The 17,316-nt window shown below is 41.5% G+C and overlaps 1 protein-coding gene across 2 annotated transcripts in view; it reads right to left on the bottom strand.

The window, feature by feature from the left end:
* Window positions 1-17,316, bottom strand: part of PDCD6IP (programmed cell death 6 interacting protein) — a 55,027-nt gene that overhangs the window by 24,729 nt on the left and 12,982 nt on the right. Inside the window, exons 4-10 of one of the 2 annotated variants that reach the window (XM_005302668.5) lie at window positions 17,083-17,210; window positions 13,729-13,882; window positions 11,795-11,895; window positions 10,681-10,812; window positions 6,551-6,773; window positions 2,198-2,321; window positions 413-590 (exon numbers count right to left, since the gene is read on the bottom strand). In XM_005302668.5, coding sequence (XP_005302725.1) covers window positions 413-590; window positions 2,198-2,321; window positions 6,551-6,773; window positions 10,681-10,812; window positions 11,795-11,895; window positions 13,729-13,882; window positions 17,083-17,210 — 1,040 coding nt within the window. The remainder of the gene's footprint in view (window positions 1-412; window positions 591-2,197; window positions 2,322-6,550; window positions 6,774-10,680; window positions 10,813-11,794; window positions 11,896-13,728; window positions 13,883-17,082; window positions 17,211-17,316) is intronic. The other variant, XM_005302669.5, reaches the window with a different exon arrangement.

The raw sequence follows: 17,316 nt of genomic DNA, 5'->3' as shown, positions 1-17,316 counted from the left end.
TAGTGACTATAATAGGAATCATGTTCTTACTTTTACCAGTTTCCCTCCCCCCATAACCTCAAACTGAAAAAAAAAAATCTGTCAAGACAATACCACATGTGACACAGGACAATTGTAGATAAATTGTCTACCAACCTCCATGCATAGACTTGGACTTCACACTTAAAAGCTAAAACCTTCACACAACCAAGCACTTTTATTCATGTCACTAAAGTGACAAAATTATTTTAGACAAATCCAATTAATTTTTTTAAATATTAAACTGATAAGGATAGTAGATAATGTTTTCACCCCTCAGCTCACAGAGAGCAGAGAAGCGATTATAACAAGTATGCTTTACTATTTAAAGAAGCGGAGTTAGATTCTTAAAGTTGCACATTTTAAAGATTATTTCAATTGTTTCTAAGCTTACTTCATCTAAGATCTCTCTGTTTCTCTGTAGCAGTTCTGGTAGATCTTTGATCAGCTGATCGATTGTCTGGATGCCTCCCTGTTCAATAACAGACTTAGACTTCTGCAGAATAGACTGAGGAACACTATCACCAGACACATCTTCAATGGCAGCAGGCAGGTTGAGAGAAGCCAATACTCTGAGAAGGTCAATGTATTGCATTACAATTAGTACACCACAAAAATCACAGCATCAAAAGAATCATTTTGGTATCCAAATTAAACAGGCCGTAAGAACAAGAAAAAAAGAAAAAAGGGAAACAAACAGGAGCATAATGAAATCTTGGATAACAATTTAAAAACTGGAAAATTTTAAAGATTATTCAAAGGATATACTTAACCAAAAAAGCAATAGTTTAAACATTTTTAAAAAGGTAACTTAACTTGTCTATCATTTTTCCTTTGTATTTTAGTGTTTATAAAGCAAAGCAGTAGACTTGTAGACAATTTTAAGCAATATATGACAGTTTTGAACACAACTGTTATCTACTTTCATCTAGAACCCTGGCTTTATATTTAACTTGTATTTACTTTTTAAGTCAAATTCTTGTTTCAATGTCTTGAAACAATATTCAACGGCTTGAAATAGTCATTCATGCAGGGGAATAGTAGGGATTTTTCCTGAGCAAGCAACATCAGCCTCTACAGAACCTAAGTTTAATTTAAAAAAATGAAATCTCTAGCTTCATGCTTTGTTCATGAGGAAAGCCTTTAAAACCATGAGTTAAATGTAAAACTGCTGTTTTCTTATGTCTGTAGAGAAGAAACTCTAATGGCCCTGATGCTTCTCATAGTTTTGCCAAACTACTGCAGAGTGCTAGCCAATCACTACTGTGATTCAGATGCCTACAGGAAGTAGGGAGACTAAAAAGAATTAGGTCCATTTCACTTCAACTTTGCTCTGGAAAACAGAAGCAGACGCACACTGGAACCATTTAATGGGGAGGTTGACCAAACAGATTTGGAAAAAGGGATAATGTATTGGACTCTCTCCTTGGAGCAACCAGAAAAAGTGGTTCTCTGGCTAAAGCAAAAATAACGTGTCCGTACTGTTATATCCCTCTTCAGCCAAGCCATATACCATAGGGCAGCCACCAGGAGTCTTTGAGGTGAGAGGGATGAGAAGAGAGAATGTTCCTCCTAACAGCCACAGGTGGGGGCTTCAGTTTATAAGACACCTACTAACTGAAGATAAATAAAAAAATCAATGACACTCACAGGCAGACTGTAAGGACAGCACTATGGCAGACAACTCAGTAACCTTCCATTTCCCAGAAGCCTAGGAGGGGAAGGAAATGGCTTCACATCTGGATGTTGCCCCTAAACAGTGCAGCCCTCAATCTTTTGTATCCATATGTGGCTAATCTAATTTAGACTAATTTAGTCCTCTGACTATTAGGTATCTGGTAAAATTTCCAAACCCTATTGAGTGGCAACCTGGTTTACCTCCTACAACAGAAGAAGTCTAACTATTACAGTATTTACTGGCCCAGTCCTGCAAGACCCTTACTGAGAAGTGCTGAGCCAATGGAAATTAGAAGTGATTTATCACTTTGCATGACTGGGACTTTATTTTAAATTAGTATTCACATTCTCCCCTCCAGATTTTTTTAAATCTCTGAACAAAATATTTAAATAAATATTCACTGAAGTGGATAAAAGTAAGGTTTTGATTATTCTGGACACACACAGACAATTAAAAAATGTGTTTTGAAAAAGATCAGAAGTCTGAATAACCAACACTCACCCATTTGCCAGATTGGTGGCTTCTCTCATCTGGGCTATTGATCTATTTACCAAGTCTGCCTTTCTCTGGTTGTAGAGGCTCAGAGACTGCTGCACTGCCAGAGGAACCATCTTCTCAAACAGATCTGTGATTGAGGCAGTATAATTATTTTAATGCAACTATAAAGGTGACCAAAAAAACATGGAGCTTCCTTATATCCTTTTGCTATATCCTTAGAGATTCATCTAGACAATTACTGATAAAGAAATTTCACAAATCCAAGTTTCTAAACTGAGTGGGAAATACCACTGAGGAAAGTCAACATCTCCTTAGGCCTGGTACCAACATTCAAAACTTGCAACTTCAGATTTATCATAGAAGACTCATGGTAGAGGATACGTATAGGATTTTAACATATTGCATTAAGCAAGTTGTCAGATAAGAGCTCTTCAACAAAACTCCTTCAGAGACCAGATTATTGTGCTTAATCCAAGCATTTTGAGATAGTTTATTCAAATCTGAACTAGTCCTAACTTGAAATTGCAGATTTACCCTTTGCAGGAGCCTGTCAGTAATCTTTCTGACACTAAAACCAATGGCTTAATGCACAATACAACCTTTTCTTAGCTGTTGTTCTTAGAGATGTGTCGCTCATGTCCATTCCATTCTAGGTGTGCGCGCCCACGTACGCAGTCGGAGATTTTTGCCTGAACAGTATCCATAGGGTCGGCTGTAGCGCCTTTGAGTGCCACGCTCATGCGTTGGTATATTCGGCACTGCCGATCCTACGTCCTCTTAGTTCCTTCTTTCCGGCAACTCCGACAGAGGGATAGGAGGGCAGGTAATGGAATGGACATGACCAACGAATCTTGAAGAACAGTTATAAAAAAGGTAGGTAACCATTTCTTCGAGTGCTTGTTCATTCCATTCTAGGAGACTCACAAGCAGTATCCTCAGAGGTGGGCTCAGAGTTCACAGTCTACCGGCTTGCAGTACTGCTCTACTGAAGCCAGAATCGTCCCGGGCCTGTTGAGTAAGTGCACAATGGGACGTGAACGTGTGGATGGACGACCAGGTGGCCGCCCTACAGACATCCTGGATAGGCACTTGGGCTAGGAAAGCTACTGATGAGGCTTGCGCCCTGGTTGAATGCGTAGTTACAATCGCCAGAGGTGGCATCTTTGCCTGATTGTAACAGCAGCGAATGCAGGCAGTGATCCAAGAAGAAATTCTTTGAGCGGACACTGGACAACTTTTCATCCTGTCAGCCACCACAACGAACAATTGCGTCAACTTGCCTTCATAGAGGACTGTATAGGGCGGTTCCGAGGTAAACGCCCTAATCTCTGAAACCCAGTGGGCGGATGTTATCGCAACAAGGACTTTACAGGACAGGAGAGAAAGCAGGAAGCCAGAGGCTCAAAGGGGGGTACCATGAGCTGTGACAGCACTAAGATTCAGGTCCCATGGCAGAATGGGGTCCCTGATGTGCAGGTAATGGGGGGTGGGAGGGAGAGTTGGCCACGAACTGCAGGGTGTAGCCTGAAGATATTATGTCAAGCACCCAAGGGTCCGAGGTCAGCTGCGACCAGGCCGACTGGAAGGGGCACAGGCGGTTGAGGAAAGAGCAGGGAGGTGGATCCTGGAAAGTGACTGGGGCGCCGTCCTTGGGCACATCCTCAAAATCCTATTTCTGGCTTCCTTGGCCTCTAGAAGAACCAGGCTAGGTTGAGGAACGGGAAGATGAAGGGTGACGCAGTTTAAATCCTTTGTCTCTGTCCTTCTTTCTGTAGGAGCTGGGGGACAACCCAGGGCCTCGACAGAGATGGACGGAAAGGCTTTCTAGCCTGCTGAGGGGTGTGAAGGCCCAAGGAATGGAGGAGGTACAGGAATCTTTAAGATCATGGAGCTGTGCATCGGTCAGCTCCAAAAAGATCCCTGCTCCCTCAAACGGAAGGTCCTGAAGGGTAGTCTGCATCTCCTGGGACAGCCCAGAGGACTGTAACCAGGAGCTGCGCCTCATGACCACCACGAAGGCGACTATCCTGGCCGCCAAGTCCATAGCATCCGAGGCCATCTGGAGGGTGTCAGCACCATTAGACATCCAAAATTGCAGGCTGTCCGTCAAATAAATTTTCCTGCCAAACAAGTCTAGCCTCTTGGCGTCTATTTTTCGGTGTGCTGCTTGCCTAGCCCTTTCACTGACGGCGGACACGACCACAGATCCCGCTGGAGGGTGACAAGTATTCAAACCCCTTTGCAGAGACACAGTACTTCTCTTCTGCCTCCTTGGAGTAGGCGGAATGGAAGAGGGGGTTTGCTACACAGACTTGGCAATTTTAAGGACCCCTGGTTGGCCGGGCTGTGCAACCCAGGCCGGGGTAGAGGAAGGTATAACATTAAAGAGATCATCTGACTCCTCCGCTAGCTCCTTGACCTCCAAGTTCAGGTTTCAGCCACCCTTTTGAGCCTGGCCTGGCGCTCCTTGAAGTCATCAGGGGAGCTGCTCGTTTGCAAGGGGCCTGCTACCACTTTGTCCAGAGACAACCAAGATATTGTACAGCAGAGGGAGGGGCGGCTTCCCCTTTCTCGTCCGGGAACAGCTCCTTGGGCATCGGGGCCTGCTGTGTCGCCCCGTGTGGGATTTGGCACCGTGCTCCGACTCAGGTGCCAGCAGTGCTGGGGGCAGCTTGTCCGATCTGGCCTGGGAGGAACGGTGGGAGTATGGTACTTGTTATGCCGGTCCACCCCACAGGTTCCAGTACTGCCACTGAGCGGGCCATTGACCCTGCCTCCACACCACTGCCGCAGAAGCCATGCCAGTCTTGCGGGCTGGTGGCGATTTGCCTTTTATAGGCGAAGGGCTGAACTCCCCTTCAGGCTTGGACCATTGCCTTTCCGGTGACCAGGGCGGAGCCATAGATACCCGAGTCTGCTGACTGACCCTTGTCAGCGACCAGTAAGGAGAGGGAAAGGACAGGTACCTGCCTGAAGAGTGTACCAGGGAATCAGACCGGTGCTGCAACCAGGAATGATCCCGCACCAGGGCAGAATCAATGCCTGGGAGACCACCTAGGAGGTGGTGATCTGCACCATGGCGAACTCTGGCGGAAGGCTCAACGGTACTATGGGTATAGGGATCGGCGTCGCGACTCATGTGTCCCATGCCTTGTAGGTGGAGACCTTGGTGTCAGGGACCTGTCTCTTCTAATTGGGGTCCGAGACTGCAGTTCGGGGATTAGGTATGCTCTGCTGTTTTAGGGGCGGTCCCATAACCGGCTTGCCCATAGATGCTGGGGGCCTTGGCCGGGTCTGTCGCTTGGCTTTGTGTCTGCGGTGCCCGGTTGGCCTGCTTGGCCGCCAGGCCCACTTTGGGCATAGATGACCCCACTAGGGGCCGGTACACCCTGCCGCTCCCAGGAGTCGGGTCCCTGGCTGGACTAGGGGGTCTGACCGCAGCGGTACACCCGAGCAGCTCTGGAGCGGGCACGTGGCCTGACAGAGGTCCTTTACCCGAATCACCCTTTTTCTGCAGTGCCAGAGGGCCTGCTGACTTTGACTGCTTCTTCAGCACTGGGAGGTGGAACGGTGCCGGGAGGGTTTTGGTGCCGGTGGTGTGCTGCACGGAGCGCCAACATACTGGGTGTGGAGTCCAATCGAGAGGTCTCCGAGATGGGACAAAGCACAGCCTCCATGAGGAGGGCCCTCAAGCTGATACCTCGCTCCTTCCGAGTTCAAGGACCAAAGTTTTTGCAGACCCTGCACTTATCCTTTCGATGGGATTCCCACAAACACTTTAAACAGCTCTCATGGGGGTCACTAAAGGGGCATCGACCAGCTGCACGATCAACATGGCTTAAAGCCTGAGGAACGAGGCACGCCCCGCTCCGAGGTGAAGTCCCAGCCGGGACTCTAACTCCTAAAAACAACTACTCTAACTAAGGTCTAACTAAGTACCTATCAACTAACAACAAAGGAGACAGAACAATGGCCTATAAGAACCCCTAACGTTCTAGTGATGCAAGACAAGGCGCTCTGACCAACTATCACAGGCGGTAAGAAGGAACTGGTAGGGCAGAGTCAGCAGCGCCTAATATACCAATGCACGAACGTAGCACTCAAGAGGGCACTACAGCCGACCCTATGGATACCGCTAAGGCAAAAATCTCCGACGACTGTGCACATGGGCGTGCGCACACACCTAGAATGGAATCAACATGAGCAAGCACTTGAAGAAGAATACACTATTGGAAATTGAACTTTAATATTGTACCTCTAAATCACAGAGCTACGATTGAACTTGGAGCCCATATTAATCTCATATACAGGTAAGATACATTTCACCTCTAAATCTGCTCTGAATATTTTGCTTACCAGTGAACTTCTGGCTGATAGGGACAACAACTGAGGTAGATTTCACAAGACTGGCTTTGCCAATGGGATCTAGATCTTTCAAGTCAGGAACTCGGTCATGATAAATGAAGTCATTGTCCTTCTTGGCAGCTGTAAGGGCGCGGTTGATTTTGTCAGCCAAATCTTTTACATTTACGTATTCATCATAACGAGACGCCACTGTTTTTACCAAGTCTGATGCATGCTAAAAATCAAAATACACACAATTACAATTCAAATAGTCTCTCCACCCAATCCTTTTCCCAGCAGCATTCCATCTCTAACACAAACAGTATACAGTAAAACAGCCGATCTTAGTTAGCCAACTACGGTTATTGCAAAGGCATAAGATTCAGCATTAGCTGCTCCCTGCCTACTAAGGGAATGTCCCCATCTAAGGATTTTGAGAAGAATTAGCAAAATTACTTCTTGCAATATAGTCACTGACTTTATATACAGTTCTGTCATTAATGGGAACAAGAGTCCTCTGCAGTTCATACTAAGGCCTTGTCTACACTACCACTTTACAGCGCTGCAACTTTCTCGCTTTAAGTGCTGCACCTTGTGGAGATGGGGGTTTTAGCTCTCTCCCAGCACTGGTGCCGCAATACACAGCCACATTAAAGCGCTGCTGTGACAGCACTTTAACGTTGCTAGTGAAGACATACCCTAAGTAATCTCACCAATAGTTTCCAAAATCCACAGAATTCAGTTATAATTTGGGGTAAAATTATTTCACAAGACCACTCAAAAAAGCTAACACTATCTCAGCTCCAAGGACTAGGACTGAGTTGATTGTTCCTAGTTCAAGGAGCCTTGTGGCAGATGCTACAATATGTAGTTTCCTTTGTGTCCCCTTCCCATGTGCTGCTAAAGGTTCATGGGAGACACCGTGTACTTCCACCCCTGTTCTCCAGTTCTTGCCTGTTTCTCGAACAATGTGCAATAAAGAAAGGTTAAGAAACAGCTGCACACCTAGAGTTGAAATTCTACAGCCATCTCCCTGCTACCACTGTCTGTCTACTAAGCCCCAGCTCAGACTCTGAAAAGTTGAGAATAAGGAACCTGGAACCCTCCTCCTCCACCCTGACCTGCCATCTACACCCAGGGAAAACACCGTTCACTCCCATTACTAACCAAAGGATACCTATTTCCCCTCCTTCCACCCCACCAACACCAGCCACAGGAGACCCATTCTCCCACCTTAACCCGCCTCTAGTAGCACAGACCTCCCATTTAAAAAACCAAAGAAAATCATTTCCCTATTTGAACAACCAAATATCGCACAGCCAGAGGCCAGAGAGCTGTCCAACCAAACAAGGTTATTTATAAAACCCTTTCTACTTATGTCTAACATACTTATAACATTAATCAACCATTTAACAAGTATTTTACCTTAAGGGCACTTTTACAGTTTATAAAATAAACCATTTATAAATAGGAAGTGTGTTTCTTAAGCCATGCCCTGTGATTTTTAAACTGAAATATTTGAAGCAGGCCCGAAACAGTTTGTGGTTTTATATATTTAATCTAAATTAATACATGCCAAAGGCATTAACATAACTTAGTCACTATCCAACTTTGAATAGTTTTAAACAAGGTTTGAGATTTGGCATATAGAGACCTCAGTCTGTTTAGTACTACTGTAAACATCATTAAACATCCTTTTGAACCTATTATTAAAGCAATGGTTTTCAACCTGCGACCCGAGGACTGCTGGGGGTCCGTTGATTATGTTTAAGGAGTCCACAAAAGGGGACGATGAAAATAAAGTTTCAGATCCCAAAAAAGGCATTCAATTTTTCTGACCAATCAACAGTTTGTGTATACCCTCATTTATGGGTCAAAACCCAGAAGTATGGTTATCTTAGAAGCCCACAGTTTAGCGCCCTCTCTCATGCTGCGTCACATGCCATGCTGAACACATGAAACATTCATAGTTGAATTCTGTTCAGTCAGTTTTCAGTCTAGGACTTCTATGGTAGTGGTCCAAAGACCATAGGCTGAATTTCCAAAGTGATCCATATCTCCATTCAAATTTTTTTAGGGGACCACAAATGGGGGGAGGAGGGGAGGTTGAAAGCCACTGTATTAAAAGATACAGAAAAACAAATTAAAGAATTTGAAGCATAAAGTATTAAGTGAGGCTTCCACTTTAACTACATCACTTGTTCCCTTTAGCTGGCGAGAGATTTTAGAAGGAAAAATCCCCTTGTGCAAAAAAGTCTTTTAGATGGCATTAAAGATGGTAATAACTGTCCTTTTAGGGAAAAGAGAATAAGTTATTTGAGATGGACTGGAGTTGTGATTGTTAAAGTCCAATCCCATTTCCTAAAAGACAAAAACTAAATGGGGAAAGAAAAGAATAGCAAAGAGACCAGAGACACAGCCTGCATTTTCTTGAATCTCACTTGCAACCTCACTGCTGGAAAAACAGGTACAGCACACAGTATTATCAGCCACTCAAAAACTTGGCAAGCTTGTACGGCATCAGGCTGTTTAGGGCACTGCTTTTAGCTGCCTTGCTGGTCACAGGCTTACAGCAGTGAGGAAGGCTGCTAAGATTGGCTAAATCTCTGCTCTAGGTTTAAGGAATAACAATTGTTAAATGGTCACCACCTTATTAATAAGGAGAACAGACTGAATGTATTTTACCCTCCTCCGACTATTTGATAATTGCTCATGATCCAGTGTAAAAAGAGAGTGAAGATACCATGTTTCCCTCAAATTTCGGTAGTTCTACACTTAAACAAAATATCTGCAAATACTACAAGAAGGCAGCTCCCATAGCTAGAATCTAACAAACATGGACATAAAATTATATTTAATCCACAAAGTAACAAAGACCGCCAGATGTTTTTTCCTTATAGCTTATAAAGGAATGTTCTAGGTCATTTATTACTGTGTGTGTAAATATACTAACTACATCATAGTTTCTTCCATTTCCCATGAATGTAGAAAGGAACCTTTCAAGCCCTGTCAATTACCAGATAAAGTATGCACAGCCATAACAGTCACAATAAGTGTCATGTGACATATTTAATCTCTCATCCCACCAATGTGTATATCACAATGTGGTTCCCCCACCTCCCCACCAATAGAGCAAATAGAAGTTCATGGATAACGTAGACCTTAAAAAAAAAAAAAAAAAACACAACAAAAAAACAACTCAGATTAACATTCCACTCTTAGCATCTTAAACACAAGGGTATACTGAGGAACACAGTCACAGAGCCAAATTCTTCTCTCTACCACACTTCGAAGACCGGTGGACCTTATGGTTTGAAAAAGCCTTTGCTGTGACACTGACTGTATGTCACAACAGATAACTCCCAGCCACGGAAGTAGATGCAGTGGCTAGAGAAAACATTTAAAAAAAAATCAATTTGCATATTAAAAACAAGATAGTGGGTTTATCAGTAGAGCCAATATTTCAGTAAGTCCCAGATTGCACCATCCATCCTATAAAATTTGTTTCTTGTTTGCAATTATTGTCAAATTTATTAGTATAAGCTAGTTTGGCAGAGGCAGGATCTTCAATTGTGAAGACGTGGGTGTCTAAGCATTTGTAATGCTACGAACCAGTCGGTTCAAAATAGAACTAAATGAGTTCATGGAGGATAGGTTCATTAATGGCTATTAGGATGCAAAACCATGCTCTAATGTTCCTAGGCTCTGTTTGCTAGAAGCTGGGAATGGGCGACAGGGGATGGATCACTTGATTCCTGTTCTGTTCATTCCCTCTGAAGCACCTGGCATTGGCCACTGTCGAAAGATAGGATACTGGGCTAGATGGACACTTGGTCTGACCAGTATGGGCTTTCTTATGTTTTATATGTTCTTGTGATGTCATACTTCCAAAGATCTGACTGAAATATATACTTCAGAATCCAGACATTTCTCACCATTCCAGTATGGAAGTTCCAAGAACTTTCAAGAAGTATACAATGTGTGTATGGGGTGGGGATGGGGAGGGGGGTTATTTTATTTTTTTTAGGAAACTTGCCAATCTTAACGATCTGAGTTTTGCAACTAAGAGTATATAAGATTTGTCATAGGTAGAAATTAAAAAGGTCTTCCTACATTTCCTTAAGAGTTCTGCCCCAACCCACCTGTAGTCTCCCGATTTCTTCACCAAATTTCTTCTGCTGCTTTGCCAGGATAGACTGGTGATACTCTGCATTGGCCTGCATAATGCAGTGCTTCGCAGCCAGAACAGGAAACACCTCCTGGAAATAAAAATACTGACCAGGGGAAAGTCCAACCACATAAACCACCACAGACAACATGGGATGCAGGAAGAAAAAGGAAGAAGAAGAAAAGGAAATTAGAATCACCCAATTAATGGTTTAGATAGGTTAAAACATTAGAAGTAAATGTTAGAGATATGTGACTGCATGGATTGAATTCAGTCAAAATAAAAATATTGCTCTGGTAAAATTATTTCAATTGTTTTATGTTGATTTGGGGATTGCATTTCATTTAATTAAAGCCATGAAGTCGCAACATTTACTTTACAAAGATTAGAAATTCAAACATGCATTAGAAAGAATAGTAGAGAGGACATCAAAGATCCCAAAGACAAAGTACTTTCAAAAAGTATGAAATAATGTTTAGCCCTCTTCATTAATCAAGTCATCATACTTTAGAGGCTGACGTGATAGTTCTACATCTACTTTTTCCCCACATGACCATTAATAAGGATAATAAAACCATTATCCAGCAGAAACCACTGCAATAAGTTTTCATTTACAGTGAACCAAGATTTAAATAATTATCAGTAGACCTACAATAATAATAGTTCTACGGTCACACCAACAAAATAAAGTATATGTAAACCCCATTAGAAAGCGTTAGTTTGAAAAACAATTTTAGTAAGGAGTTAAATAAGCCATCCCTAAATATACTGTCACAAGTTAACCCAAAGTAACAGTTTTAAAAAAAACAGTATTTTGTGTATTTCAATATAGTATTTTAATACTAAAGTGAGTAGCTTTCAAAGAAAACTGAAGTGCGCTTCTGACAGCTGACAATACTTGAACTGGAAGGTTTTTTCTGGATTCTTACAGTTACTCAAGAATTCCCAGGTTTTCCCCCCCACCCCCCCATTGCTACAAAAGTGTGATCATGAAAATGCTTGAGAAACCATCTTAGAGATAATTTATAGAATGTAACACTCAACTAGAGTTATGTTAGTGTATTTTTTTTTTTATTAGCATTACTAACCTTGGGCAAAGTGTCCTTATATTGACATTGTTTGAAAGCATCACCATAATAATCTGCAGCTTGATTAGCCAGTTTAGCTATGATAGCATCTTTCATTTTATCTGGAATTAAAAAATAACAAAAACAAAAAACATTAATACAAATGTTTCCATGAAAAGAAAGGTTACTCACTTGTAACGAGCTCAGGAGGGACTCTGCACATTCACACACAAGATGTGGTGGCAGTGCAGCTCTGACAATACAATGCTTTCTAGCAGTATCCACTGGGGACAGAAGGGGCACTGCTATGAATACGATTAGGTAGACATGCTCTGGACCAAGTTTTCAAGTTCAGAATATTCAAGTAAGTTTAAAATCTCAATTGAAAGTTGCTATATTGCTAGTTTAAATTCCATTTAGTGCTGTGTTGGGATGAAATGCCACACAGAGGTCTTCTAATAAGATTATTTAGCTAGAATGTCTATTTGAATCAATGTTGTATGCAGTGCAGTTATAACTTTATCAGTCCCAGAATATTAGAGACACAAGGGTGGGTGAGGTAATATCTTTTACTGGACCAACTTGTCTCTCTCACCAACAGAAGAGGGTCCAATAAAAAGCTGCTACCTCACCCACCTTGTCTCTTTGCTTGAGCCAAAGCACATAATAGAAAGAATGATTGCTTAAATTATAATGATGCATCAGCGATACTTTTCAGACAGTTCTTTGTCAATATCTCCTTTATGTAGGAGGTTGCCAACAAACGCTGTAACTACCATGAAAGATAACCTCTTTACTGTACAGAGGTCGGAAAGGGATCCATGCCTGTAAACCAGATTTCTCAGGAAGAAGGAAAGTATCGACAAGACCTACAAATCCTAATGTGACTTGTCGCTGCCTGTGATTAGGAGGAAGATTTTATGTGAACATTTTGGTTCAAAAGTGGGCCAGGAATATAGGTGGGCCCAAATTTTACTGAGAAATATTAAATTGCACAAAAATATGCATGTTTTCACAGGCTGTATTTGGCAAAGAGACCATTCTCCAACAGCATTTTATTTCAAGTTTTACTTTTGAAATGCATTTTGCTTTGAAATTTAGCACACCAAAAAAAAAGATTTAACACCTGATGATGTCCCAAAACTAAAAAGATTTTTTTTTTGTTCCAAATGTTTTGTTTGACTCAAAACTTGTTTTCTGTTTCAGCAAGAAGAAACCCAAAAAAATCAGTTTTGGTTCAAAGCAATTATTCTCTTTCCCCCCATGTTCACCTTTAGCGAAGAATGTACTGATAAGTTTTGGGGTGTATTCTACACAATGCATCCCAAGATAGTGGTCCCCTTATGTAATACTGTCAGCAGTCATGAATATAGCAAGACTGAGAGGCGTCCCTACTTATTTTTGGGAAGCTTCATTCTGGTCACCCTGCTTCTCACTGCAAGGAGGTGCTGCAGCTGTAACATGAACAGGGTCTGCTCTAGCAACATACTTTAACACTGTAAATTCTTCATTTAGACATTCCTGACCGAGGTTATAAAAACTTAGTGTGCAGTTTACTAGTTGATACTTAAATTATTTTCAATCTCTCATAAGATGTTATTAGTTGATTTCCTTCAACTCTGCCTCTATGCAATATCCAATATTTTATATATATATAAAAAGCTAGTCCAATGCCATGAATCTACAGGAATGACATTGAAGCATTTTATCAAGGAAAATTAAATTGAAAAACAGAATTCAAGTCACTATGAGAAGAAGAGTTAAGGAGAAATGTTAAGTTTTCACACAATCAGTACTTCCATTACGGTGAAAAGAACAGTTGAGGGATGAATGAGGCAGTTCTGAAAGACCCACATGATACTAAACTTCATTTCTCAAATTAATAAGTCAAAATCAAAACATTTGTGGAAGTTGTGAAGAACACTTAAGTACATTTGTAAAATGTAAAGTTATACCTCTTGTTGCTTTTAAGAAAAACACCTCTTGAGCTTGAGCCAACATAATAAGACTAAGGGTTCCAACTGTATCTGGAGAGATGTCCACTGTAGGCTCTCTATTCAACGCAGACAAGACTGTGTCTTTAATGTGTTGGAAGGCACCACTAGCAAACTGAACCAAAGCAAAGCAAAAATGAGTAAATTATTCTTCCTGTATTTTAAACAAACTTTTGCTTATAGAAAAAGGTACAGCATAAACAGATGTCTGAGAAACAAACTTACTTTTATAGTTAACAGCAATGCAGAGACCAGAAAGGACAAAATCTAGAATATGGGCTTTGTAACTCTTGAGATCCCACCTGTTCTAAGACAGCTGAACAAGCTGACTGAGAAGCTATTAACCAAAGCTATAAAGGAGAAAAGTATATAAATATGGAAGATACCCTCAGTTGAGTGCATTGTATGTCTACATTATAAACTTAAATCGACCTACGTTAGATCGACTTACAGTCACCGCTGTAATTATTGCGGTGGTTCATGTCCATACCGCCCTCCTTCTGTCGATGGTGCACATCTCCACTAGGAATGCTTCCACCGACTTAAGAGGGGCAGTGTGGGGGCTGAGAGACAGGGCTCAGCTCCATGGGCAGCTCCTCACTGGCAGTCCAGCTCCTTGCCAGCAACAGAGCAGACGCAACAGGCTACTCGGCTCCTTGCTAGAAATGGGGCAGCTGACTGGACACTGGGCGCTGATATCCCTGCCAGGAGCTCAGGGTACACTTCTCATCCGGAACACAGGTGCTCCCAGCAGGGAACAGGGAGCCAAGAGCCTGGGCAGCAGCTGTGAAATTGTCAAGAATGACAGCCAATAGATGTAAGTAATGCAATGTCTAAATGGACACTGCATCACCTGAACTACACAGACATAAGCCCTATGCCTCTCATGGAAGTTAAGGGCACTTACAGTGGCGGGAGCAAGTCTGTAGTGTGTACACTGCCATAATTAGGTCAACGTAAGCTGCCTTATGTCGACCGAATGCTATAGTGTAGACCAGGCCTAAGTCAAATGAAGAGGAAAGTTAGGAGTAATATGAATTATATTAAAAGCACTGAGATACAGGCTAAGACAAGAGCTATTAAACCCTCAAGTGCAGGTTATAAGGTAAAAAAGTTTGTCATCATGGTATTTTATTCCATAGTTATGGGCATTCTGTGGACATTAATAACTTCCTCTGAAGCATCTAGTCATGATCAAATACGATACTGGTGTAAAAGGACTATTGGTCTGTTCTGACACTGCAACGTCCACACTTCTAAATGAAACTACTGACATGGAATTAAGGTGGCCTTACAGCAATGCTAAAGATATATGAAATAAGCAGTAAAAAGGAAGGGTCCTCATGGTTGTGCACAATTGAATTTGCATTACAGCAGCATGGTACAATAAACCATGATTGAAAAATACCTGGAAGGGTACCCCCAGAAAGGAAATGAGGTGATACAATAAGAGACAGATGCATGTAAATACTGAAGAGGCAGGGAAGGGAGCATGGAAATTAATGGATTAGTTCTGTTAGAAGTATCAACAACAGTCTGGGGAGAAGAGTTGCAAAATACAAATAAAGTTAAAACTGGGTAACCTAAACAGACTTTTCTGAATCTATTGTCTCTTAAAATGATTCTATGAATAAGGCAGTTTAAGACCAAGACGATGTATGCTATCCATAATCATGGTAAGAGACAAATTGAAGTTGCTGTAGTTTTTGTTGTTGTTGCTGCTGAGGTGATTCAATTGTCAGGTTAACTATTTACAAACTACTGAACATGTATATATCAATTTCAGTACAAGTACAGGTTGACAAAACAGTGTATACACCTTTTGTCTAATGTGTACATAATCCACAATACATGCACATCTAGAGAAAGTTTTTACCTTTTACATGAATCTCAGAGAAGCTACCTATGCTTTCCGCATTTAGAAATACAGTTTAAGTGATATTACACAATTTTTTCCTGTATTGACGATACAGCTATGGAAGATAAGAATACTGAGTAGTTAATGTTAGAGAAGGCATGTCTCATTCTAGAGGAGGCAGTGTGGGAATTCCAGATATTGGGGTTCTATCCCCAAATTTGCCAGGGACCTGCTGAGTGACTTTGGACAAATCATGTCTTCATCTCTGTTCATCTCTTCCTTCTACCACCCTTAGATCTGTTTTATCTTCTTAGAGAACAAGCTCTTTGGAGTAGGAACGGTCTGTTGTGTTTGCACAAATGGGGCCCCGATATCTGGCTGAGACCTTAGCAATGGTACTACAAATAAACTTCAAAATCATAGTTGCACTCCTTTGAAATACTGATGACTGTACTGTTATCACTCCATACTTCCCAAAAAAAAGGGGCTGTTCGAACTAAGAATACTGCATAACTGAAGAAACAAGTTATGAAAAATCTAAATGTTTTTCACAGCTATTATACTTCTTGGGATTTTTATTTTTTTAAATGGGCAGTAAATAAGATGTTGGAGAATATGAAACTACATTTTTCATAGCCCTTGCTTCCCACAGATATGATTTTTATGCTCAACTTTCTATCATAATTAACCACCTACAGTTCCTTACTGTGTTACAAAACATTCTAAAGCTGACCCTAGCTGGAAGCAACACTGTATTTTTGCTAAAGATATCCTTCAATATCCCAAACTTCCTTGTTTGACCCAAAACCAGGCAAAGAGTCCAATAAGGAATTCTCTTACCACAGCCAGCAAACTCAGTATTTTGAAAGAACATTTGAGATGGCCCATATATTTTCATAACAGTAAAAGCAAGTCCTCAAAAATACTACAACAGATTAAAAGTTCGGGATGTGGTGGGGAATTAAACACTGTTGCAATGCCCAGATTTCTTTGGACTCCTAATTTTGGAGAGGGGAGATGTGACGAACTCAACTTAAAGATTTTGAAGAACTTATTACCAAGGACATAGCCAATACAGTTCAAAGGCTTCAGCAAACACAAAAATAGTTTGCCATCTATTTAGGATTCTCAAGGAACTTGCAAACAAACATAGTACTATACTGATATTTACCTTTTTTTTTATTTTATTTTATTTAAAGACCAGCTGCTCAGCAGACCACTTAACCAAAGGCAGGGACTGGGGGTGAGGGAAGAGTCGTGTTTACAGGTTAAAATAGAAGATGTTTATTTGGGGTGTTCTGAGTTTGGCCAATTAGAGTTCTGGTGTTCAGTCAGAGGTCAACAGTTTCAAGTTTTTCAGTAATGGGAGGTTAAGATAGATTTTTTTCTTAACTGGAAATTTTTAATTTTAAGAATTAATAGTTTCAATGTTTGTCAGTACAGAGAGACTTCCACACCTGATAATGTTTAGCAGCAGTTTTCAATCCTTCATCATTATCCAGATTCTGCTCTGATGCAATCTGACTAGCTAATGCGCCACAGTTGAACAAAACGCAGGTCTTCTCATATCCCAAACTTGCCAGAGCTGAAACCAAAAAAAACAGAGTGAGCATTCTGCGAGGAAAATAAGCTTCAGCATTTTGCCCTCCTAAAGACAAGAAGGCCAGGACTTACAGGAAAGTAAGTATCTT

Source organism: Chrysemys picta, chromosome 2, assembly GCF_011386835.1.
Source record: "Chrysemys picta bellii isolate R12L10 chromosome 2, ASM1138683v2, whole genome shotgun sequence".
Taxonomy (NCBI): domain Eukaryota; kingdom Metazoa; phylum Chordata; order Testudines; family Emydidae; genus Chrysemys; species Chrysemys picta.
This window is presented reverse-complemented; position numbering and strand designations above follow the sequence as displayed.